The 23,704-nt window shown below is 42.1% G+C and overlaps 2 protein-coding genes, 1 long non-coding RNA gene and 10 other non-coding genes across 15 annotated transcripts; 8 read left to right on the top strand and 5 right to left on the bottom strand.

Moving 5' to 3' along the window:
* Positions 1–2,525: 2,525 nt before the first annotated feature.
* TRNAR-UCG (transfer RNA arginine (anticodon UCG)) lies at positions 2,526–2,598 on the bottom strand. The gene has a single exon. It is a non-coding gene; the product is annotated as a tRNA-Arg (tRNA).
* Positions 2,599–4,592: 1,994 nt separating this feature from the next.
* On the top strand, positions 4,593–4,664 carry TRNAW-CCA (transfer RNA tryptophan (anticodon CCA)). The gene has a single exon. It is a non-coding gene; the product is annotated as a tRNA-Trp (tRNA).
* Positions 4,665–7,558: 2,894 nt separating this feature from the next.
* Positions 7,559–7,629, top strand: TRNAG-GCC (transfer RNA glycine (anticodon GCC)). The gene has a single exon. It is a non-coding gene; the product is annotated as a tRNA-Gly (tRNA).
* Positions 7,630–8,040: 411 nt separating this feature from the next.
* Positions 8,041–8,112, top strand: TRNAM-CAU (transfer RNA methionine (anticodon CAU)). The gene has a single exon. It is a non-coding gene; the product is annotated as a tRNA-Met (tRNA).
* Positions 8,113–8,547: 435 nt separating this feature from the next.
* On the top strand, positions 8,548–8,629 carry TRNAS-UGA (transfer RNA serine (anticodon UGA)). The gene has a single exon. It is a non-coding gene; the product is annotated as a tRNA-Ser (tRNA).
* A 1,085-nt stretch (positions 8,630–9,714) lies between these two features.
* Positions 9,715–9,786, top strand: TRNAQ-UUG (transfer RNA glutamine (anticodon UUG)). Its single transcript has one exon. It is a non-coding gene; the product is annotated as a tRNA-Gln (tRNA).
* A 494-nt stretch (positions 9,787–10,280) lies between these two features.
* On the top strand, positions 10,281–10,352 carry TRNAQ-UUG (transfer RNA glutamine (anticodon UUG)). The gene has a single exon. It is a non-coding gene; the product is annotated as a tRNA-Gln (tRNA).
* Positions 10,353–10,782: 430 nt separating this feature from the next.
* On the bottom strand, positions 10,783–19,539 carry LOC109551495 (uncharacterized). Of its 3 annotated transcripts, none has more exons than XR_004528300.2 (5): positions 19,167–19,539; positions 15,984–16,165; positions 14,481–14,542; positions 12,619–12,789; positions 10,783–12,535 (listed from the first exon to the last, which is right to left on the bottom strand). It is a non-coding gene; the product is annotated as an uncharacterized lncRNA (long non-coding RNA). The 3 variants fall into 3 exon arrangements; XR_002178267.3 differs by having other exon boundaries at positions 19,171–19,539; XR_012334367.1 differs by lacking the exon at positions 14,481–14,542.
* Positions 13,116–13,197, top strand: TRNAS-GCU (transfer RNA serine (anticodon GCU)). The gene has a single exon. It is a non-coding gene; the product is annotated as a tRNA-Ser (tRNA).
* On the bottom strand, positions 15,980–16,052 carry TRNAR-UCG (transfer RNA arginine (anticodon UCG)). The gene has a single exon. It is a non-coding gene; the product is annotated as a tRNA-Arg (tRNA).
* On the bottom strand, positions 18,756–18,827 carry TRNAM-CAU (transfer RNA methionine (anticodon CAU)). The gene has a single exon. It is a non-coding gene; the product is annotated as a tRNA-Met (tRNA).
* A 184-nt stretch (positions 19,540–19,723) lies between the features above and the next one.
* On the top strand, positions 19,724–20,103 carry LOC101323424 (histone H4). The gene has a single exon (XM_033863632.2). It carries the CDS (start codon positions 19,740–19,742, stop codon positions 20,049–20,051), a length of 312 nt encoding a protein of 103 aa, XP_033719523.2. The 5' UTR covers positions 19,724–19,739; the 3' UTR covers positions 20,052–20,103.
* Positions 20,104–20,715: 612 nt separating this feature from the next.
* Positions 20,716–23,663, bottom strand: LOC101323719 (histone H2B type 1-C/E/F/G/I-like). The gene has a single exon (XM_004316266.4). The coding sequence runs from the start codon at positions 23,661–23,663 to the stop codon at positions 23,283–23,285; it is 381 nt and encodes a 126-aa protein (XP_004316314.1). The 3' UTR covers positions 20,716–23,282.
* Positions 23,664–23,704: the final 41 nt, after the last annotated feature.

The following is a 23,704-nucleotide window of genomic DNA, read 5'->3' as shown; positions in this document are numbered from 1 at the left end:
TGTGTGGGAGTGAGCCAGATTGGAGAGGGGAGCGGTGGTCTAGACTTAAACCTCATAGAATAGGGGAGAAATGGAAGAAAGTGCTGCCTGGCTGGAACGTTGCTTTTTGGAGGCGTACAGAGAGGGGCAGCAACGAGAGATAACACGAGAGACGTAGTTTAGGGCAGATTACGTAGGTAGGGCTATGTCAGCACTAACTGCTGTGTTCATCTGAGAACGCAAATCAGATTGGGTCCCTTCCCTCCTTTAAAGTTTTTAAAATTACTCTGTAGCCGGCGGGGAAGATCACAGATGGCATAGGAGGCCCTCATCACGGGCATCTATCTAACCTTCTCAGCTCTCTTTCTGGCCACTCTGTCAAGGTAGCCTGGACTCCTGAAGCATAAAGGATCTGCCCTTCCTCACAGGGTGCTGATTTCTTGCTGCTGACCCTCTGTTTTGTCTCCTAGGAGCCCTGTGCTCTTCCGTCAGAGCTTTTCTTTAAACAGGACAGCTTCTGTCAAGCTTTTTTTTTAAAAAAATTAAACTTTTATTATAAAAATTTTCAAACATTTAAAAAAATTGAAAGAATAGGGAATTATGTGTATAGCCACCACCCAGATTCAATAATTCTTAACATTTTGCCCTCTTAGTCTTATCTGCCTTTTTCTGCTGAATCATACGAAATTCATTTGAAGACATCATACCCTATACACATAAACATGTATCATCTAAACATGTCTCATATAACCACAATACCATTATCATAAATAAAAAAATCTAGCAATTCTTTATAAAAACATCTCATACCCTGTCCTTATTTCAATTTCTTTAATATGTCTTTTGGAGCCAGTTTCTCTTACCCGGATCCCACCAAAGTTCATTCACTGTTTTGGGTTGTAATGTTTCCTTAGTTCCCTTTAGTTTAGAACAGGCTTCCAGCTTTCTGTTGATGTTGTTATTGTTTTGACATTGACTTTTTAAAAAGTCCAAGCCTCTTCTAGAATGTCCCACATTCTGAATTTGTCTCACTGACTCCTCATGGCAACTTTTAGTTTATTCCTCTAAACTAGAAGTTAAATCTAAATGATTGGTTAGAACCCTTTGATGGCTTACATTAGATTCAGGTTAAAAATTGTGGGCTTGACACTGTGCACTTTATAAAGTACTTCACATCAGGAGGCACTTGTCAGGACACCCCACTAATGGTGAAGATAAAGTAGTGCCCCCAGGGCTCTTTCTTTTTCTCTTTGCAACTAGCAAATAATCTTGGGGTGATACCTGACTACACACATATTGTTTCCCAATAACCTATTCCTAAGGGTTTTAAGATCATTAATGCTCTTTTCCTGGGTCTATTATTTCTCTAAGGATTACAGATGGTGAACCTTCTACCATTTTCCTGCATTTGTTAGAAGGCAGTTTGGCAAATTTGTTGACGTTTTTCTTGCCTTTCCCTGCAGCCTGGACTTCCCTCGGGGTTCTATGGCAGCTTCACATTTCCCCTGTTGTAACAGTCTTAGAACGCAGGTAGTACAAACTTCTATGTATAAAGCAAATAAGCTACAAAGATATGTTGTACAGCACAGGTAATATAGTCAATATTTTATACTTTAAATGGAGTATAACCTATAACAATTTTTAATCACTATGTTGTACACCTGAAACTAATATAATACTGTAAATCAACTATACCTCAACAACAAAAAATATGTACATTCAAAATATAAAGTAAGCTGATGGACTAAGTGTCCAATGGAGAAATCTCGTTGTAAAGATAACTAAATCAACCCCATCTCCGAGGAAGCAAACGGCACCTGCAAAAAAAAAAAAAAGAAAAAAAAAAAAAAAAAAAGAAAAAAGAAAAGGAAAAAAAAGGACGCAGGTAGTTGGCGCTAAATCATGAAAGGCTGTGTCTGAGGTATTTGCACCATCGTCGAGTGGGCTGGAAGAACCTGAGAGACGTCATGCAGCTATAAGGTCCAGAATGGTTTTCACACTCGAGTGTGTATAGGACTCAGTTTTGGGTAGTTGGTTAAAACACAGATTCCTGAGCCCCACTCCCCAAATTCTAATTTTGTAGTTCAAGCGTAGTGCTGAGACGGAACTGGGACTGGCTGGGAAACCTTGCATTTCTAAGAAGCTCCCGGATGTTGCCACTGGTCCGCAGACCAAATTTTGCTGAGAGCAGACCGGGAGAACCGAGAACCGACTGTTTGGTGGATACTGTGGAGACAGAGATAAGCAGACACTGGATGGGTAAAAAGAAACAAAAACAAAGGAAAGGGTGTGGAGCGGAGGTACATGGAGTATAAAACTATCAAGATTTCTGATTACCGACTTTAAGAAAATTGTGTTATTAAGAATGATCACCATGCATGTCCTCAGGTATAACTGAGAAAATTGTTTTATTAAGAATTATAACCATGCAGGAGATTTCTGATTACCGGCTTTAACTAAGAAAAACTAAGAAAATTGTTTTATTTAGAATGACCACCATGCATGTCCTCAGGTAGTTTCTGAGTAGTAATAGGTTAACCCCATAGCAACCACGAAGGGATTCGAACCCTCAATTTTCTGATCCGAAGTCAGACGCCTTATCCATTAGGCCACGTGGTCTTGCAGCAGTAATGGTGCTCTGGGTGATTTGTGCAAAGAAAATAATCTCAACTATAATTGTAACACTGAAATTATTATTGCAAACGAAAGCATTTCCAACGCCTCAAAAATCTTACAGTCTAGCTGGGGAAACAAATTGAACCTAACGGTCAAAAGTACGGCAAAGTTACAACCGACGTAACTACCAAGAAGTTATAACTAATAATAACAAATAATAGAGTGCTTTATTAGTGCTTTATCTTCTTTCAGTTCCTCAGTTTACCTTTTGATGGAAATCAGGGAGAAAGGCCACAGCAGGGAAGGAGCGCTTGAGCTGAGAGCTGAAGGAGAGGAAAAGATAGAGCCGGATTGCTTTACATACTCAGGGAACCACCGCTGCTTGGCGGTGCTTTCAGGTAAAGATTGTGGATGAAAGGCAAGAATTCACTTTTGTGCACTCCAGAAATCCCACTCAAAACAACTCTAAAACATAAATTCAAATTGAACCAAAAGTTCGGGAGAGGAGATAATAGCAACAAAATTATGTAATCTGGAGAGCCGATTGAAGCGTGATAGCTGACTTGTCAGACCCGAGAAAGCTGAATCCTAAAGAGGTCGTGTAGGAAAAGCGAAGGGGCTATGAGATTTACACCACAGAACCTCCATCCTCACACTCCATGCCAGGCTCAGGAACTGTCAGCAGTAGCTTCACCTGGGAACTGCCTGTTAGGAGCTGAATTGTGTCCTCGTGTCTCCCCCCCTACCCCAAATATGTCGAAGTTCTAACTCCCAGTACCTCAGAGTGTGACTTTGTTTGGAGATAGGGCTTTTAAAAAGGTAATTAAAGTAAAATGAGGTCATATGGGTGGACCCTGATACAATGACTGGTGTCCTTATCAAAAAAAGAACAGGACACAGACACACAGAGGAAAGACCACGTGAAGATGCAGGGAGAAGACCGCCATCTACAAACCTGTTGACAGGGTTGTTCTCGGACTTCTAGCCTCCAGAACTGTGAGAAAATAAACTTGTTGCTTAAGCCACTCAATCTGGGGTCCTTTGCTAGGGCAGCAAACTAATACCACATTGCCCCTCCACCATCCTGGAAGAAGACTGAAAGTTAATCTTTCTTTTTTTTTTGAGTGAGCAAAGTTTCGGGTGGCTAGGCTGGGGCAGTATTCTCAAACTTTTCCCTGCATCACAATCAGGGAGGACTTGTTAAAACACAGAGTGCTGGGGTCTGCCTCCAGAGTTTCTGATTCTGTAGGCCTGGGGTTTGGCCGAGGACTTGTATTGCTAACAAGTTCCCGACTGATGCACGTTTTAAGAATCACTGGCTGGAGGAAGATCTATGAGCATAGGGCTGGTAGGAAATGGCAAGATCTCAGTAAATATTAGCGATTTGCTTCGAGTTGTTGTGAAGCGAATGGCACGTGTACACTGTAGAGACCCGAAGGCCCACGAAATCCCACTGAGAAGTGAGAGTTTCGGGAAGACATGCCATCTACGCTAGGCTTTGAGGATAAAGCAGCTTTTCACCAGGTTGAGAATGAGGTCAGGCGAGCGCTGAGAAACGAGGGGAGGAGGAGTGGGGGGCGAGGCCTGACACCGCAGGGCAGGGCAAGGCTGGTAGTCTTTTTTCAGAAGAGGAGAAGTCTAGTGAATTTATAGGAAAAGTGGTAGTTCGAACATCGTGGCAATTCTTACTCCTGTTTCATTGCGGATCTAAACTCAGTACGTACACAGTTTTTCTCAAAACAGGAAAATCCCGACAAGTGGAAAGATCGAACGCGAGAAACCACTGAGTTTCCCCTACATGGAGCACTTGGGCTTTTTGGATTAATATTTAATCTGGTTAATCCCTTATCTTTTTCCACCAAGCATTAGCGAAGCTATGAATAGTGGCGAGAAAAATGATCAAATCTACCAATAAAAAGGAATAAACCTTTAGAACCTGGGGCGAGGAGAAAGCATTTTTAAAATTCTAATGTAGAAGAAAGGCTACTTATCTCCGTGACCTCGTGGCGCAACGGTAGCGCATCTGACTCCAGATCAGAAGGTTGCGTGTTCAAATCACGTCGGGGTCAGGATCTTGGGTTGTCTTTTGGGTAGGGGGAGAAATGAAGAGCATGCGGCTTCATTCCTCTTGAGCATGTGTAGTCGGCCTTGAGACCAGTTAAGGCTTCCAAGCCCAAGATGAGATAAAGAAGACAGAGTAGCTGCTCTGACAGAGTTTCAGTGGCATACGTTTGCCCTTAACCTGCCATTGGAATTCTAGAACGAGGACGAATTCCCCTAATGGGCAACTTTCTTTAACCGATTTAAACACTCTCCTTTTTGGCACCAGAGAATGCATAGTCTTCTGGTTTCCCTATCTTCTATGATTGTTTCTTTCTGCGTCTTTAACTGCTGAGGACCACTAAGGCCCTAAAATGTTGGCGTTTTCCCAGGCTCACCCTCGGCGCTCTTTTGCCTCCTGACTGTTCCTTTGCCTATCTGTCTACAACAAGTCGTGCGTTTTTCTCAGATTCATTGCCCGCCACTACCCCGCTGAGCCTGGAACCTGGAACCATCCTGGACACTTCTTCTTCTTCTCCTCCTCCCCCTCCCCCTCCCCCCTCCCTCCCCCTCCCCGTCCCTCCCCCTCCCTCCCTCCTCCTCCCTCCCCCTCCCTCCTCCTCCCCCCACCCCGCTCCTCCTTTTCCCAATCCGATCAGGGAGTTGGGAGTTTTACCTCCTAAAGTGTTATATCCCATGTATCCTCTTCTCTTCGTTACCACATGGCCTCCTTCCTTCCATCATACGTCTTGCCCGGGTATTGACATGAACCTCTTTAGTCTTCTTCCCAGACCTCCTCTTTCTCAGTTAGATCAGTGTCCTTATTACACTTTTTTTAAAAAATGCAAATCTTATCCTGACATTCCCCAGCTTAAAACAAAATAATAAGCAACCGTTCTGATTAACCCTGTCACAGAGGTCTTCTTTCAGTTCCTCAAATGGTGTTGCTCCGTCCCAGGGCAGGGCCTCACTTTCTTTTCCTCTGATAGTGTTAAAGAGAAATTGCACTGAACACTTGTTAAAAAGGATCTGACAGCTTTTTATTCAAGCTAGGCTAGTAAGAGACTCCAGTACACAACTGAACTCAGCTCCGAATAATAGCAAGGATAGCTGGGGATTTATAGCAAGTGGGCAGGGTGAGGGGGGTCAGAGGATGGAAAGTTACAAACAGGAGCTTGATTAGTTATCAAGGGTAGAGGGAGTCTCAATAAACTGGCTTAGCAGGATTCTTGCTAAAATTGGACTCAGTAGGCCAAGGTTAAGGCCTAGCAGAGAGGAGGGCTCAGAGGAGCCTGAGTAAAGTTTGGTCAAAGAGGCAGTCCTTGTCAATGGCATGTCATAAGGCCTCCTTCTTATTACTAAGTTGGCCACTGGAGAGCCTCAGGGCCAGGATCAAGGTGATCTGAACTGTGGCTATGAGCATTCCAGTCTTGAAAAGTTATAAACTCCCTTCTATATTAATAAATTGTATTCTGATTTGTAACATCAGGATCCTGTGAGTCTTACTAGTGAGAATCAGTTTCTAGGGCCTAATTCCCTTCAGGTGGTAATTTCACTGAGTTTGCTCTACCAGTAAATCTGAGGTCCAAACCTTACAACAGGTGGTCACAAGGTAGTAATCAGGTCTGGATGACTGATTTTCATAAATGACATTTTTACTCTATCTCACACATGGATTTCCCAATTTTAGATTTTCTATATGCTCTTCTCTTTTCACTAGATTTATCTTGAGCCAAGCATTTGAGTCTCATTCTCCACCTCGACCCCCAGCATATCATCTAGTTAGAGTATCTGACATACTTATATATTATAACCATATTTATTGACTCCAATATTTATTTGATAAGGGCATGTTATATTCTCATCTGTTTCGATGTAGAAGCCAACATATCATTTCCATAAAATGCCAAGTTTAGTTATATCTCTCATACTGTTCAGTTATGTATTATTCTGTTGCTAGGATTTGTTGAAACCTAATTTATGGCCCAAATTCTTCCTTTAAGAGCAACATTAATAACCTCCTAATTTGCTAAAAGTCTTTCTGCAATTCTTTCCCTTCAAAGCATCCTAATCACAGCTGCCAAATAAATACTACAACTTCTTTATTCTGAAGAAGAGGTGAAGAGATAGAAACTAGAGTGAAAAACCTCCTGGCTTTCACATGCTTTATAATCCAGGCTATCAGAGTCCATTACTTTCCTAAAGCCCAAACTCAAGACTCATTTCAGTAGATTATTTTCATTGATCGTCAGTGGTTTTCTCTTGTGGTTTTTTCTCCGAACGAACTGAAAAGTCCTGAAAAACAGAGATGATAACTCTTATTTATTTCCAGGCCCCTTTTGGCTTTTTGTTCCAAAGGGCCACAGCGACCTCGGCAACTGGTGGTCATCCTCTCCAGAGGCAAGTAAGGAGAAGGAATTGGGAGAATTATATTTTTCCTTTATTACTTTCTTTGTTATCCTGCTTCCGTTGACAATACCCTCCATGCCAAACTTGTGTCTCCATAAACAGAAGGACAATAGAAGGTCTTTTTTCCAAAATGAAGTAACTTGGTGTTTCAAACTTGAATTGAGCACTTTGGCCTAGTAATTAACCGAACTTGCTTGCATCCTAAATGAGAGATTTTCAGAAAGTGTTTTCATTAAAGATATAAATTGAGGGAGGGATGGAGAAAGATATTTTTATATGTCGGGTATTTATAGGTGTTTTTCATTTTCAAAAGCCTCCAAGAGTCACATATCAGCAGTTTCAGCTTCCTTCTAGTTCACAGGTTTTCCTAGAAAATTTAGACATCGTCTTTTATTTAACTGGATTTAAGAAAATCCTAGGGAAAAGAACATACATCTTTACTCTTTCACTAACGATTTAGGGACAATATAACTATAACTATATGAAGCCAAGTAAAAAAGCGTGAACAGATAGGGCATTGGTGGTTCAGTGGTAGAATTCTCGCCTGCCACGCGGGAGGCCCGGGTTCGATTCCCGGCCAATGCAACTCTCCTTTTCCCCTGGCTGCGGAGTAAAATATTTTCACTGAAAAACAACAAACATTTTAAGATAATTATGCTTCTGGTATCCGAGTGTGGCTGAGAGAAGCAAAAGTTAATCCTCCTTGTACAATTTCACCTTTATAAATTGTACCCGTTGGCGTGCATTTGGTTTTCCAATAACCTGGAAAGTCATCTTGTCCGAGCTCAAGGAAACTCCTACCTCAATTGATAGAAGTCTTTCGAAGGTGAATTCTAAGTCAGTAATATTTGGAGGTGGAGTGTAGCCACGTGTGGACATAAATATAGTATTCCTACTCTTACAGCCATAGGAAGATATTCACAATCTCTTAGAGCCAAGAAAGTGCCAAAATTTATCCCCTTGAAATATGACTTGAAAAACACGTCGCGGCATGTTAGCAGAGTGGCGCAGCGGAAGCGTGCTGGGCCCATAACCCAGAGGTCGATGGATCGAAACCATCCTCTGCTAGCATCGGCGATTTTCTTGATTGAAACTTGATTTTAGAAAGAAAGGGATTGAATAAAGATTACAAGAGACCATCAGATCGAGCTTGTGGGACAGTTCGGGATGTGTAAGAATCCCCAAAGTGGTTGGTTAAAAATACATATTTCCCGTTTTTGACAGAGATAAATTTTATTCATTATGTCTGGTAACTTGATCTCTCAGATTTGGAGACCACTACACCTCTTAGGGATTGGAATGTGACCTTGGTAAGGTCTTTGGTATCTTGTAAGTCAGACAAGTGTTACAATTTGTAATTACGTTTGTAACCAATATCTCAATCTGCTGAGCTTTTTACCATTATGACAGGCATTCCAGAACTGTTGTCGAAATTAAAGAACGTTTGTAAGAGGAAAGATATTATTCCTCATGGGAATATATCTAGACAATTCAGTCAGTTATGTAGTCGTGGCCGAGTGGTTAAGGCGATGGACTTGAAATCCATTGGGGTCTCCCCGCGCAGGTTCGAATCCTGCCGGCTACGGAGTTTTGTTTTCCCTCCAGGTCGAAATACTTGCTGTACCAGCTACAGAAACGGTGAAACAACACGGAATATACTGTTTTACTGATTATTATTATCTTTCTCCATAAAACTGGAAGCAGGTAGTTCTAGTCCTTTAGTATAACTGTATGTAGAGAAAATCTTTGAAAATTACTTTGGTAAACGCTAGGGATTTCTGAGACCATCATAAATATGCTGAAAAAATGCTCAGGCTTTAGTTCATTTTGCATTGCTATCTCCTTATCTGAAATTCAGCTCAGGTCTGACTTCCGAACCTCGCCTGCCTCGATTTTTTCGATGTTCTTCCAATAATTTGGGTATATCCAGTGCATCACTATTCCACTCGTGAGTACTTTGATGTTTGGGAATCAGTATCTCAAACAGAAATTTCCAATATTTCCTCCTTCTGGAGCCCTCTTATCATTCCACTTAGGAGGCCAGACTGTAGGGGGGAAGTACCAGTTACAGAATTTTCAAAACTGTTTTCTGATTTGGGCTTAATTTCAAAACAACAACAACAACAACAACAACAAAACTGTTTTGCTCGCAAAAACTCTAATACATAAACATACAGTATATGCAACATAAATAAGAGTAAATATAACAAAAATTCATCTTGTATTAAACTTGCAGTCGATCCATTAGGAAATGCGGATAAGCAAAAAGAAGGATGTAAAAATACTCAAAAAGGAAAAAAGTTTTTTCTTATTCCCGAAATTACCAGTAATTTCCTATCTTATCTTGGACTTGTTTTTTCTTGTTGCGTTTTCTATATTCACATATGTCCTAAGGGATTTTTAAGTGTTGACACCATATGTAGACAAACGTTCATGGCCCAGGTTAGAAATTCAGTAAAGGCACAGTTTTGATTTTGCAAGGAACGCCGATCCTCAAACCCTCCGGGGGCCCTGAGAAAAAATTCCAAGCAGAGTGAGCTCTGCTAGGCTTTTCGCATTGCGGAGCACTGAAGGTGAGGCTTTCGCTCATCTAAGACAAATCTTTCCAATGAAGCGCATACGACGCACAGCAGACACGTTCCTAAAAGCGTGGGGCGAGAAAATAGCAGGGGCCCCATGGTGTAATGGTTAGCACTCTGGACTTTGAATCCAGCGATCCGAGTTCAAATCTCGGTGGGACCTGTTAGTCTTTTAGTGTCTTCCCTCCTCGTCTCTTAAATCACCGTGGTACCTCGAGGAGGCTAGACACCTAAGCACTTGCGCAAGATACCCCATCCCCTTCAGCAAGGAGACACTGTCCTGCAAAACAGCTTTCCTTACCCTTGCCTCTGGGATTCCACATCTGTCCTCTCTTGCTCCTCCTCCTTCTCTAAGCCACAGAATCTCCTCCGATCCTCGTCATTTAGATTACCCCCTGGGTGACTATTCACGTTTTCCACCCCTGATCTCAGTCCTGGGTTCAAGTTCCATCAGTTTCTAACACGAACTGGGTCCTGAGAAGTTCGTAGTGCCTGTGAACCCTGAACCCTGGTCGTCGCGTTTCACTTGGAGCTTCTGCTGATTGGCATACAGCAGATTCTCTATGAATATTTTTTAAATGAAAACGATAGTCCATAAAACCCTGAATGGAATGACAGACTCTTCAATAAATATTCATAAATCCCCCAGCAAGTGGTGGTCCCATGGTGTAATGGTCAGCACTCTGGACTTTGAATCCAGCGATCCGAGTTCAAATCTCGGTGGGACCTACTTTTGTTTTGGTCGCCAGCCTATTTCCTCCGTGTTTCCCTCAAGTCGATAATGTACACTGGTTTCTGGGCATAACCTTCCCACTCAGGCTTCCTTCTTCCGAGGAGCCCCTTGGAACACCATTCACTCTCTCGACAACTACTCTTGCCTGGGTTCCTGAAGACAGTCAGATCCTAAGTAATTTGCATGCTCAGGGTCTTAACACTTCATGTCTCAGAGGCCCCTCTCGCAAATCTTCTCTTCTCTGAAGCCTCCTCAAAACGTATCAGCCTAACGTAGGAATATATATCTATATAAATTATATATATAATATGTATGTTATATATAATAATATATAACATATATAATATATAACAATATATATAATTTATATGTAATATATATAATTTGTATATATATATATAATATATATATATATAAATTGCAGTAGCAAGTACAAAGTTCCTCATGTAAGGACCCCACGGTTAGCACTCTGGGCTCTGAATCTAGCAGTTTGAGTCCAAATCTCTTTGGGACCTCAGCAACATCTTAGCAATTTTCCCCCTATGGTTCTCCTAAATCGTTAGCCAGATGTACATATCTAGCTGTAGGCGCTGCTAGTTACTTCCAAGTCAACAACCAAAGCAACATAGAACCACTGGCCGAGAGAAGATTGTCTCTGATTACCTTCCTCCGGAATTCTAGCCCTACTTCCCCTTACACCTGATGGCCCTTTTTGCCTTTTGCCCAGAGTTCCTCAGATTCTGCTAAATTAGAATCCTGGTTCCAATGATTAGGTGTTCATGTTTTACAGTCCCTCTAACTCAGGTCCTTCCTTTCCTGGAGCCTACTTAAAGTGCTCCATCGGCTTCCAAACACTAACACTGTCCTGAGAAATTTCCTGCTACACAGCAGTACCCTTGTTGAGTACATCTTAGAGTTGTACCCATGAGAGGCTCTGTTCAAACTCCACAAGCTTATGTGTTGCCTACTTTATTTTGAAGATAAACTGACCTGTTAGGAGTACACATCAGTCTTTTGGTAGAGACCTAACTTCAAGGGCCTCATGATGTAATGGTTAGCGCCTGGACTTCAAATCTCAGTGGACTTGTCTCAGTTTTGGTGACCTTGCCCTCACATTTTCCCTAACCAGGAGTACACTCTGATGTATAGATACTCCCTTAAACTTGCATTTCTTCTCTCCCATCAACGTCCAACTCCTTGCTCTTTCCTCTGGCTACTGAAAATTTCCCTCTCCCCATCACCCTCACCTCCCCCCTAAAATCTCTCCTCTTGATGCTTTTTGCTTTGCCTGGTGCCGGCCTAAAGTCAATCAGATCCCTATAAGTCAATTATGTGCTTGGGTGATTAAGAGTTCATATGTCACAGGCCCCACCTGTGACTTTTTTCTCCTCTGGAACTCAGGCAAATGCTCTGTAGGCTGCAGAACTCTGAACACAGACCTGAAAATATCCAAACCATAGAGTGAGACCCTAGCTGTCATAGTCATCTGAGAGCCTCCACTGTGCCCTTAGAGGAGGCTCTCTCTTAATATTCCTTAGATTGAATCTATGCTGAAACATTTTAAAGATCAACAGACCAGATGCATTAGTATACAAGTCTTAACCTTGAAGGTTTGTTATACCAAGGTCCCATGGTGTGATGGCTAACCCTCTCGTCTCTGAATACAGCAGTCCCAGCTGTCAGTGGGACTCTAAATTCTTTCTGTTGACTCTCTCCACAGTTTGAACATGTATCCTTCAGTGCTCTGTGACAGCAAAACAAGAGCCCCCATGAATGCCTCTGGTTTCTAAAAATTGTTTCAGAAAAAGCCCTGCAAGCTTCCTTCCACCTATTAAGCCCCAGTCATATCAATGCCTTAGAACCTGTCTTAGCTTCCTATTGCTGCTGTAGCAAATTACCACAAATTTAGTGACTTAAAACAACACAGATTTACTCTCTTACAGTTCTGAAGTTCAAAAGATTACAAGTCAAGTTGTCAGCATGGCTGTGTTCCCTCTGGAGACTTCAGGGAAGAATGTTTCCTCGCTTTTTTTCACCTAGTGGCCTCTTCCTTGTATCGCCTCTTGCTTCTGCAGTCATGTTTCCTACTAATGAATATGATCCTCCTTTAGGTTCACTTAGATAATCCCGGATAACCTTCCATCTCGAAATCCTCAATTTAACCATATCTGCAAAATCACTTTTACCATGTAAGGCAACATATTTTTAGATTCCACATATAAGTGACATCATATAGTATTTGTCTTTCTCTGTATGACTTACCTCTTTTAGCATAATGCCCTCAAGGTCCATGTTGTTGTGAATGGCAGCTGTTTCCTTCATTTTCATGGCTGAATAATATTCCTTTGTGTATATATACAACCACATTTTCTTTATCTATTCATCTGTTGACAGACACAATTTCTTTCCATATCTTGGCTATTGTGAAAAATGCTGCAATAAACATGGGAGTGCAGATATCTTTTTAGTATCTTGTTTTCATTTCTTTTGGATAAATACCTAGAACTGGGATTGCTGGATCATACAGTAGATCTATTTTTAATTTTTTGAGGATCCTTCATGCTATTTTCCTCAGTGGCTGAACCTCAGTCCCTTCTTTATTTTTTCTTCCTTTATCAAAGCAAGAGGGCCATTTATAGGGAGAAAAGACATTATCTTCATTAATAATAATAAAAAAAGCTAAATAATAATATAATTTGGCAAATAGAACGCTGCTGAGTAAAGAAATACAATTTTCAACCAAAACCGCCCGCACAGGTGACGAGGTGGCCGAGTGGTTAAGGCGATGGACTGCTAATCCATTGTGCTCTGCACGCGTGGGTTCGAATCCCATCCTCGTCGTTTGGTTTCCCCGCTTTACTGTGGGACTGTGGTTTTAGTACCTTGTAAAGAAGGTATTTCCCCAGAACGTGTCGGTAGATGCTCTGTTAGAGACGCACTGAGGTGACGAGTAACTTCCAATAACGTTACTTTTAGCCCCTTTTATAGAGAGATTAGAATTTGAGTCACGTCACGTGGATGACAGTCAAAAATCAAACTCTGCTGCCTCCGGTCAGACACAGGTGTGCTCACGTATTCCCCAGCTTCTCCACCGTTGTCAAAAACTGATTTCTGGCCCTCTGACTTCCGTTACGCTTGTTGACCCCCTCCCCACCCAGCCCATCTTCCTGCCTGCGTTCCTAACACTGGTAGCAAATTACAAGCAACTAGGGAGTTTTCTCAAGATGTCCACCTTTCCTCCACCCCTCGGCACAGTTGAATCAGTATCTCCGAGGGTGACGTCCAGGCGTGGCTGCAGGGGCCACAGGTGATTCTGATGGGTTTCTTGGGCTGAGAACCACTGGCCATTCGCTTCTCTTCACTCCCTGCTCCCACCCGCTCCCCAGCTTTGGTTCCCTGTCTCGGCAGTTTTTGTTGATTTTTTTTTTTTTTTTTTGCCTCTTAAATTCAGGTCCAAGACGCTCCCTCTTTACCCCTTATCACTCCCTATCCTCCCAAACTCTTCATCAAACTCTAGTTTTATCTGACCACTGGTCCCTGTCTTCAGGAGCAGAAGCTGTTCACATGCTCTGCTTTTGCTCAAGTAGTTCCTTCTGCCTGGAGAGTCTCTGCTCCCTTGCTGCAAAATCCTCTTGCAAGACCCACATCAAATGTACCTTTTCTGTGAATCCTCAGATGAAAGCATCACTCTCCTCTTTGTATTTTACATGAATGAATTTAATCAAAGATCTTTTCCAGGTGTTCCAGTCTCTGTTAGTTTCTTCCTTCTTTGATAATCTTCTGCCACTTATATCTTAATTTTAGCACATAATACCATAAAATCTCACCAGTTCCCTCTTTTCACCTTATAGTAAACTACAGCAAATGGCTGAGTGCACGGTGTAGAATAACAAAATTTGAAGGGACCGTAAAGATGATCTCTCTGAAAATTCCCACCCCCCCCATCACCTGTCTATTTTACAGATGAGAAAACTGAGGTAGAGACCAGACAAATTAATTGTCATATAACCAACGTTTCCTTATTAAGGTTCATGGGAACCAAGTTCTTTAAGATCAAGTGGTTAAGGTGATAAGATCTTTCTAACATGTTCAAATCCAGTGACTGGGATTGTGACTTTTCATACCTGGAAAATCCTTCTGAAGTACACTTGTCATAGATCAGCAGAGATCCAAAGGCTCCTGAGGACTGAGATGAAGCACAAATTTTGAAGTAAAATCTGTTTTTGAATTTTACCTAACAATATATGACTTATGTAGTACCTGTGATTCAAAGATAGTTCACAAATTTTAACTCATTTTATCTTGAAAATAAAAACTCAGGAAATGCTGATCCAGATTGGAGGCCAAAGTGGGGTCTTGAGGAATTGGGTGATATGCTCTTTATATTTTTGAATTTTCTCCAAAAAAGAATCAGAGATATTGGATGCCTGAACAGTCTTATCCCTCTTTTCCCTTCAACCCCATGTTACCTTGTTTGAGAATAAGGTTGTAGGGGTACCACCCTTTTATATCCTTGTCCTTCCAACTTTGCACACTGTAAACATTCAACAGATAGTTATAAAATAAACACAGGCATATTGTATATGTGTGTATGTGTATGTGTGTGTGTGAGCATGATGGTGACATGGTAGGGACTGAAACTTTGTCCAGGCAGAATATACCTTAGGGTATTTGTCACTCCTTTTAATACACATTAAAGGATAATTTTAAATCTGCTAATCTCTTGTATTGTTTCCAAAATAGGGAGGTAGATCTGGAGCAATTTTGCCTCTGCCCCTCACAGCTTTTAAACCCAAAGGGTATGTTTTTTCCTTAACTACCAAAGAGAGAAGCAAAGAGGAATACGTTAAGTAGAAAAGAGTTAAGCCTCCGTGTGATTTGAACCAACGTTTGAATCTGAAAACACCATATGTTTCACCAGGAAGTCATCAATTGGAAATGAGATTTTCTTCATCCTAAATTATTAATCAATTCAGTTATTTAAGCCCGGAAAAATGTTTTTGTATATTTTGCCCAGCTATGTTCTCTGCCTTCCTGTTTGTATACACACTCCGCAAACAGTCCGGCTATTTCAATGACCTTAGTATTCTGTTCTGTAATTTAGGTTTGAATATAAGCTGTTCTCATCCTTTTGACGGCAGCAAAACCAAAGGAAAACAAGAAAGTTAAGATGGAAAAGATAGGGGAAGAGTGGAAACCAGTGACAGATTCCAGCACCCGGAACTCAAACGAGAAGAGAACTGTGAAGAGGTTGTGGCCTTGGGCGAAGCCATGGGGAAGGAGAAGCAGCAGGTTTCCCCCCGTGCTACCCACTGGGGGCTCAGTTCGAGAGAACTCCGTTTACAGATCGGAATTCCCTTTTCAAGGACAAGCCGAGCCTGTGAAAATGAAACTCAGGAGCTCAAATCCAAATATGGGGAGAGCTTGAGAGCCCCAAATTATTGGAAGGCCTTATTTCGGTTTTGACTTCCAGCCACTCTTTACACTGGTTCTCCCAAGGCTTTTGAGAATAACCTCTTTAAAATAGGGCAGGAAGAAAAGGGTTCGAAAAACACATGATTTCCTACCACCTACCCATGAGATGTGGCTATCGATTAGTAGAAAAGGGCATAAAAGGTGACACTAACCACGAAGGGATTCGAACCCTCAATCTTCTGATCCGAAGTCAGACGCCTTATCCGTTAGGCCACGTGGTCGCCGAACATACGGTCTTGCTGTGACACTTAGGAAGTAAGTTTTCTGCCCCGTTCTGAGCTGTGACAGTTACGTAATGACAAAAAGGCAATGGCCCCCACGCCGCCGGCGCTCTCTGTCATTGGAAAAATAGAAACTCGAGATTACGGGGGTTATCTCGGGCCAAGGAGCAGGGGCTTGTGAAGGGTAAGAATTGACAATTATTTCGGTCTTGGGTACTCCATGGAGGGAAAAGTCATTGACTGTACGACTCCCGAGCAGAAAAACTGGAGTTTATGGCACCCAAAGGATGCCAAAATATTGCATATTGCCTGCATCGAGGGATATTTTTAAATAAGAGAACTCAGAGTTTCTTCCCTATTAATATTCAGTCACGCTCGCAATTTTCAAACTCTAGGTACTTGGGATGTCTGCCTGGACAGTTGTCAGTAAGAAGGCAGTCTTACTACATAAGGCAGCATCTATCTACACGATTGTCTTTCTTGTCACCCGGCATGGATATCTGCAGGCCCCCAGGTATAACAATTTCCCCTTTCCCATGTTTTCTGGTATTTTCCCTGATTGTCATAACGTGACATCAAAGCACTTTTCACAGTATATTTCTATCTGTTTGAAAAGAGAATGCTTTTTTTCTTTTTTTTGGCGTTTCTCAGGGTTTAGGGGAGTCCAGTGCCATTACTATTATTTGAGGCTTCCATATATTAAGAAATAAGCACTACGGTAGAATTACAAAAATTTTGATTGTGACAATTTTTACATTTAATAAATGAATCAACACAAAAACGTGTTACAATAAAATCATTCTATGGTCAAAATATTTATAGAATTTATAATGTATGGTAGAGGGCTTGGCCCAATGATGTGATATAAAGTTATATTTTAGATGGCTTCTTTTAAGCTTGTCAGTGAATCTCTGCGACCTCATGCACCTCGTTTGAAGATAATGTCAACATTATTAGTCTACACATTAGGCATTTCCTTAATTTTCTTAAATTCTAGACCCTGGGAGCATTGGCCTTCCTGGCTTATTTGTGGTAGGTCTTGGCTTTTCTTGACTAGTAAATTAGCAGCTTTCTGGAGTACAGAAATAGGCCCTTTCACACAGTCTTTCTTCCCTGTCCACGGAATAACATGTGGCAAATAGTAGGAGCTCAATAAAAATGTGCTGAATTTCTCATATACATATGTTTTTGAATTTTGAGATTATCTTTAAGGTGGAGATTATTTAACAAAAAGATCCTTATCTCCTGAAAATATTTGAACGTGGACTTGTTTTCTCTCTTTCTCTCTTCCTGGAAGCAGGAAGATGGTGGCTAAACCATCATGGGTAGTGTTGGTGGAAGTGGTAAGAAGTGGTTGAATTCTGGATATGTTTTGAAGGATTTGCTGATTGGATTGAGGGTGTGAGAGAAATAGAGAAGTCATACATAGCTCCACGATTTTTTGCTTTAACACGTTTCCATTTACTGAGATGGGGACCACCACAGGAGAGGAAGGAGCATTTTGGGGGTGGTGTGTGTGGGGTTAGGATAAGTTCTGTTTGGACATGTTAAGTTTGAGTTGTGCACTTAACATCCAAGTTTGGAGTGGTCAAATTAGGATTCTATATGAATCCTATATGTGTGAATGTATACGTGAATATACATGTTGAAGTGGAGATATATATATATATATATATATATCTCCAGTCTGTTGAAGACTCCATCTTTGAGAAGATTATCGGCAATGAAATCCAGCCAAAATAATTTTTGACCATGACTGGTGTGTTGCTTTCCATGACTTTTCTCCTCAAGTAATAAAGAGCATCCGTGCCATACCTGAAGATGGAGGACAAGAAAGCCTTCTCTAGTATTTCCTTGTGTATATCTTTTTTTGTGTGTCTGCACTTTTTCCTTTGCTGTAATAAATCTTAACCTTGGGTAAATGTTGATTCATGTGACTCCTTCCAGCGAATCACCAACTACTGGGTGGTCATAGGGCTACCGGGAAACAACTTGTACTGTATATACGTATTTACTTGTTTAAAAGCATTTCTACACTGTAGGCTACTTAATGCCTTTTCTTAGCGCCTAGGACAGTATCTAACACATAAATATATGAATAGGAATCCTTTCTGAGAGAGAGAAAACTATAAAACAGTCCACACATATATTTAAAAAATGAGCATAGAGAATAGTTCTGTTAGAGATTGTAAAGCAAGGTAAAAGGTACAGACACATTTTACCAGTAGCCGCCGAAGTGGTTTTCTCAGGTCAAAGTACAATCATGGCCTCCCAAACTCTGCACTCTGTCCCAAACTGCTACTTATTTACTCCAAAGATTAAAACTCTAGTAGTTGCAAAGAATCTGCGCCGGGATGGCCAAGGAGATTTCTAGTCTATCAGCTTAACCACATGGCCACAATTACCTAAAAGTAGTGCTTTCCGAATTATGTTATAGAAGGAAATGTAACTCAAGATCTTGGCTTCCACCCCTGCCCTCAGTTTAATTCAGTATTTTCGCAGCTTCATAGGGCAACGAGAACTGTCGTGATAAAATAGCACGGTTACTTTGGCAACCAGAAGAAATCACTTAAACGGTTTCACGCTTATTTTCAGGGAGTCATTTTAGCTCCAGAATAAAAAAAAAAAAAAGAGTGGGACGCCATTTTATTTTTTTTCCTTACTGTGAAACAAGGTTACACAATTTTAACGACAGAAGGAAAATAGCAGAGGATGGTTTCGATCCATCGACCTCTGGGTTATGGGCCCAGCACGCTTCCGCTGCGCCACTCTGCTCTCTCTTCAAAAACGTTTCCTAATAATACTCTTAAGTCTACTCAGAGGCGACTTGGCCTCTAAATATAAAAAATGTAAGAAGGCGCCTATTTATTTCAATTCCTTGGCTACAAGTTGCCAAGTCTCTGGAATAATATCGCTACCAGAATCAGAGGAAACGACGAGGAGTAGAAAAGTAAACATTAACAGAGTTAAGTTACTGGGCGCAGAGGTGAGGGGTGGTTAGATAATTAAATGAGAATTACAGGTTTTAGTAAACAGGGAAGGAAACGAAAACAAGAGGGAAAGGAACACGGGCGTCCGCGCGGCGGGCGAGAATTCTACCACAAAATCACTAACCAACCATGTATTCGCCTTTGGGAAGAAAATCCTTTTGGTCAGATTTCCCTTGGCTTCGTGATGGAGAGGGTGAAGTCCTGCAGTTTTTAAAGTCCTCCGGAGCGGGGGGGTTCGGTTTGAAGGGATTTTGTTGTAGGGAGGAGTAATGCTGGAAGCACCGTAAACTTGGGGGCAAAGCGGGGCTCCGCATTCCAGCGAAGGTTGCAGCAGTTCCGGTCGTGTGGGCCAAGGCTCCTGAGCAACCGTTCCAAAGCACCCCAAACAGCAAAAGATAATTAGTGAAAAAAAATGTTAACATTTTTAGTCTGACGCAGCTGTTAAATAGGTCCTAGAAGTCCCACTTAGGGCCGGAGGACCTGCTGTAGACTCCTTCGTGAAGGGCACATTCGGCGGGCGGGGACTAAGTCATCATGACGTCATCGAGACTGGGCCGCGAGGAGAGGGGCCGGCGGGCTAAAGGAAAGCGCGGGCGAGCGCGCTTTCAGTCTTCAATTCGGTCCGAAACCCGTTCATATAAGGGAATTGCCTCGGGGTTTTTCTCGCTGTTTTGAGTATTGTCAGAGCAGTATTACCATGTCTGGACGAGGCAAAGGTGGTAAGGGATTAGGGAAGGGGGGCGCTAAGCGGCATCGTAAGGTTTTGCGCGACAACATCCAGGGTATCACCAAGCCCGCCATCCGGCGTTTGGCCCGGCGAGGTGGGGTCAAGCGCATATCTGGTCTGATTTATGAAGAGACCCGTGGGGTACTGAAGGTCTTCTTGGAGAATGTGATCCGAGACGCGGTCACTTACACGGAGCACGCCAAGCGGAAGACCGTCACCGCCATGGACGTAGTGTACGCCCTCAAGCGCCAGGGACGCACCCTCTACGGCTTCGGCGGTTAGGTCTCCCGTTTTCAGCGATTTAACATCTTTTACTACCAAAGGCCCTTTTCAGGGCCGCCCAAATGTTTCGGTGAAAGAGCTAGCACTTTTTGCTGTTCTTTTTCCTTGCTTTTTATGAGGTGTACTTCATTTACTTTTAATTAGTCAAAAGCTATTTTTCGTGCTTTTTAATTTCTAGTTCACATTTTAGGAGGGCAGAAGTTGGCTGATTTGTGTATGTTTCTGCTTTGTGGAAGTGGTTTCGGGTATAAGTTTGAGCATTTTAACGTTTCGTGGGGCAGTGAAGAAACTCACAGAGGACTGTCTTCCCTAGGAAGATTCCGCTTAAGTTCTGGTGTATTTCAAGTTTGGAGTCGTGTATGCATAGTGCTTGAATACTGGAGAGAAGTCGGCTTACACTGCCCCAGATGTAGTAATGCGAGGCTCCCTTCCCCCGCCTGTGGTCCGTGCTCAAAATGGCGGCGAGGACGAGGAACAAAGAAAGCCCGCGCCCGTGGCGGCAAGCGGGGCCCGGAACAAAGGCGAATTTACGAGTGGGGCGGGTCGTCCCCTGTGCGGGGCGCGATCCTGAGCTCTGCTGGAGTGTGGTCCTGCTGCTGGGCTCTGCAAACTTAAAACCCTTGTACCAGTGCTTTGGGGGTAAAATTAAAATGCACAGGCGGGGAGAGCTAGCACGTGTTTCTAGTCATAGAGAACACTGTATTCTGACTGTTAAAATTTTAAAAAGCCGATAGGAAGTCTGTTACTTAATGAACAACATAATTGTCACCTAAGCTTTACAGCTGACATGATTTTAAAAAAATGCTACACAGGCATCAGTATATTTTACCTCAAATTAAGTACGCACTATTTTATTTTTTTAAAAAGCTCCCATATAATCACTGCCAAACTAAAACCAGATTCCCTAATATCTAATACTGGGTTCACAGTAACAAATCCCAGTTATGCCCCAAAATGTCTTAGAGATCTGGTTTGCTTAGGAGGATCCAATCACGCCTTCTCAGTCTCAGGTTTCTGTCTTTTTTTTGTCTCAGGTCTTTTAATCTACAAGTTTTCTTCTCCTTGATCTCATTTAGTTTTTTGATATTGATTTGCTGTAGACCTGGCCTATAGGATGTCTTGCTTTGGCTTGTTTCCTGATGGGGTTATTTCCCTAGACTTCTGTACCCTGAATGCCCTACAAGTGATTTTCCCTAGACTTGACTGAAATCATGTTAATTTTCTTGTCAAGGAACAGTTACAGATGATTGTATGTAAATACTATTGTACATCAGAGGCACTTGATGTCGGGGTTATCCAGATGCGATATGATAGATCAATTACTGGTTTAGGGTGATTAGTGTCTTTGTAAAAGCAGGTTTTTCCTCCTTGTGGCCTGCAAGTAATTTGTAGGGTGATACTTTGCGAGCCAGAAATCAATGCAGTCATTTGGAATCTCATCTGTTTTAAAGATACGGGCTCTGGTGCTTAAATATGAAAAGGATCAGATGTTATTTGAGCTAAGGCACTGGTTTGAGGAAACAAATTCATATGACGATGTTAATTTAATAAACAAACAAAATTGAGCACATGGCATATACCAGGCACTGTCTGATGCTATGGAATTATAGCAGTGAACAACTGTGAACAAAACAATATATCTATATTCATGGAGCTTATATTTTGTTGGAGGGGGCACAAACAAAACAGGTAAAACAGTATGTAAGATGGTGCTATGAGGACCACTGAAGCTGGGAAAAGCATTAAAGTATGGAGGAAGGAGGTGACATTTTAAATGATATGGTCATAGAAGGCTTTATTCATAAGTGATGCTTGAGGGCAAAAAAGATTGAGAAAGTGAAGCTCCAAATGGAAGGAAGACCAAGAAGGAAAGTCTGGATGCAGAAAGGAAGTATTGTGGTTGGGTGGAGGGAGGTGAGTAGTTCTTATATGGCCTTCCTTATAACCCAACACCTTATTAAAAGAGGTACCTCTAATCCTAGTGAGGCATGAGAAAGTCCTTGGAAAGTAAGGCACATGTTGCATGAATTGGCCATCAAACGCAGGGAAGACTTACAGTCACAGGCACTAGGTTGTCCTCAGAACAGTTCAGGGGAACGAACTGGTTTCAAAGAGGGGCTTGGACTGTTAGAAGTGGTTTGGATTGTTCACACTGCCAGACAAGGAATCCTAATTGGTGTTAAATGCTAGTAGGCTTTCCGGCCTACTGCCTTGTTTATGGCTTCAAGATTCTGAGACTCCAAAGTGGGCAGGACTAAGAGCAGCTTCCCAGCACTTCAACCGGAGGCTTTAGCCAACAGCTAATACTTTAGAAGACCCTCTCTGTGCAGTCACCACCCTGAGTACTTTACTTGTGCTCTTTTATTGATCACCCCAGCAGTGCCACAGAGTAGTTGCTAATTATTATTCCCATTTTAGAAAGAAATGCTCACAGAGGGTTTAAGTAAGATGGTCAAATTTAACATTCAAAGAGGCAGTCGGGACTGTATCATATGCTGGGGGATTTCCCCTTAAACCATGCTTATCCATTTCTCAAATATACTTATGTATTTGTTTTCAAGAATACATTATTTTAAAATGTACTTAAAATTAACTTCGGAAAGCAAGAAATGAATGCCTTAATTATATGTGGAGTTTAGGGAATTTTCTTCACAAGCACCATTCAAAATATAGTAACTTATTTCATGTTCACAAAACTCACTGTGTAGATGTAGGGAAGAAAATTTTTTTCCTTCTTCCCTTCTAGATTCTTTGGCTGGCCTAATAATTGATAGAAGACACATTGACAGGAGAAAAACCAAACGTAACAATGATGTACCTCCTGTATACATTGGAGAGCCCCAGTAAAACAAAATCTACAAAATGGCTGCGGCTACCACCTTAAATACCTCTTCAGCTAAAAACTAAAAACGATGGGAATGGGCAGCCAGGTCAAAGCACAGCAAACAAGGGTAACGTTGTTAGGCAGATGTAAGTTGTGGGCTTTTCCATAGGTAACACATTCGGCCATCCTCCTCTTCCTGGTAGAGTAACAGACACCCATACAAAAGGGGTATTTCTCTTACAAAGGTAAACATCTCTTACGAAAGAGTAACTTTCCGAATCCTTCAGAGCTTTTTCTCTTTCCTAGGTCATATATAAATATAATTTTGAAGTCTGGAGTTACAGACCCTTAAGAGACAATGTGGGTGGCTCTTAAAAGAGCCTTGAGTTATTGGAGAGGGAGCGAGCTTATTTGGAGCTGGTGTACTTGGTAACAGCCTTGGTGCCCTCGGACACGGCATGCTTGGCCAACTCCCCGGGCAACAACAGGCGCACGGCCGTCTGGATCTCCCTGGACGTGATGGTCGAGCGTTTGTTGTAATGCGCCAGACGCGACGCCTCGCCCGCGATGCGCTCGAAGATGTCGTTGACAAATGAATTCATGATACCCATGGCCTTGGAGGAAATACCGGTATCCGGGTGAACCTGCTTCAACACCTTGTACACATACACGGAGTAGCTCTCCTTGCGGCTGCGCTTGCGCTTCTTGCCGTCCTTTTTCTGGGCCTTGGCCACCGCCTTTTTGGAGCCCTTCTTCGGAGCAGAAGCAGACTTAGCTGGTTCAGGCATCGCAAGACCCACAAAACCACCAGCTAGCGAAAGAGAAACAA

Source organism: Tursiops truncatus, chromosome 10 (assembly GCF_011762595.2).
Source record: "Tursiops truncatus isolate mTurTru1 chromosome 10, mTurTru1.mat.Y, whole genome shotgun sequence".
NCBI lineage: Eukaryota > Metazoa > Chordata > Mammalia > Artiodactyla > Delphinidae > Tursiops > Tursiops truncatus.
This window is presented reverse-complemented; position numbering and strand designations above follow the sequence as displayed.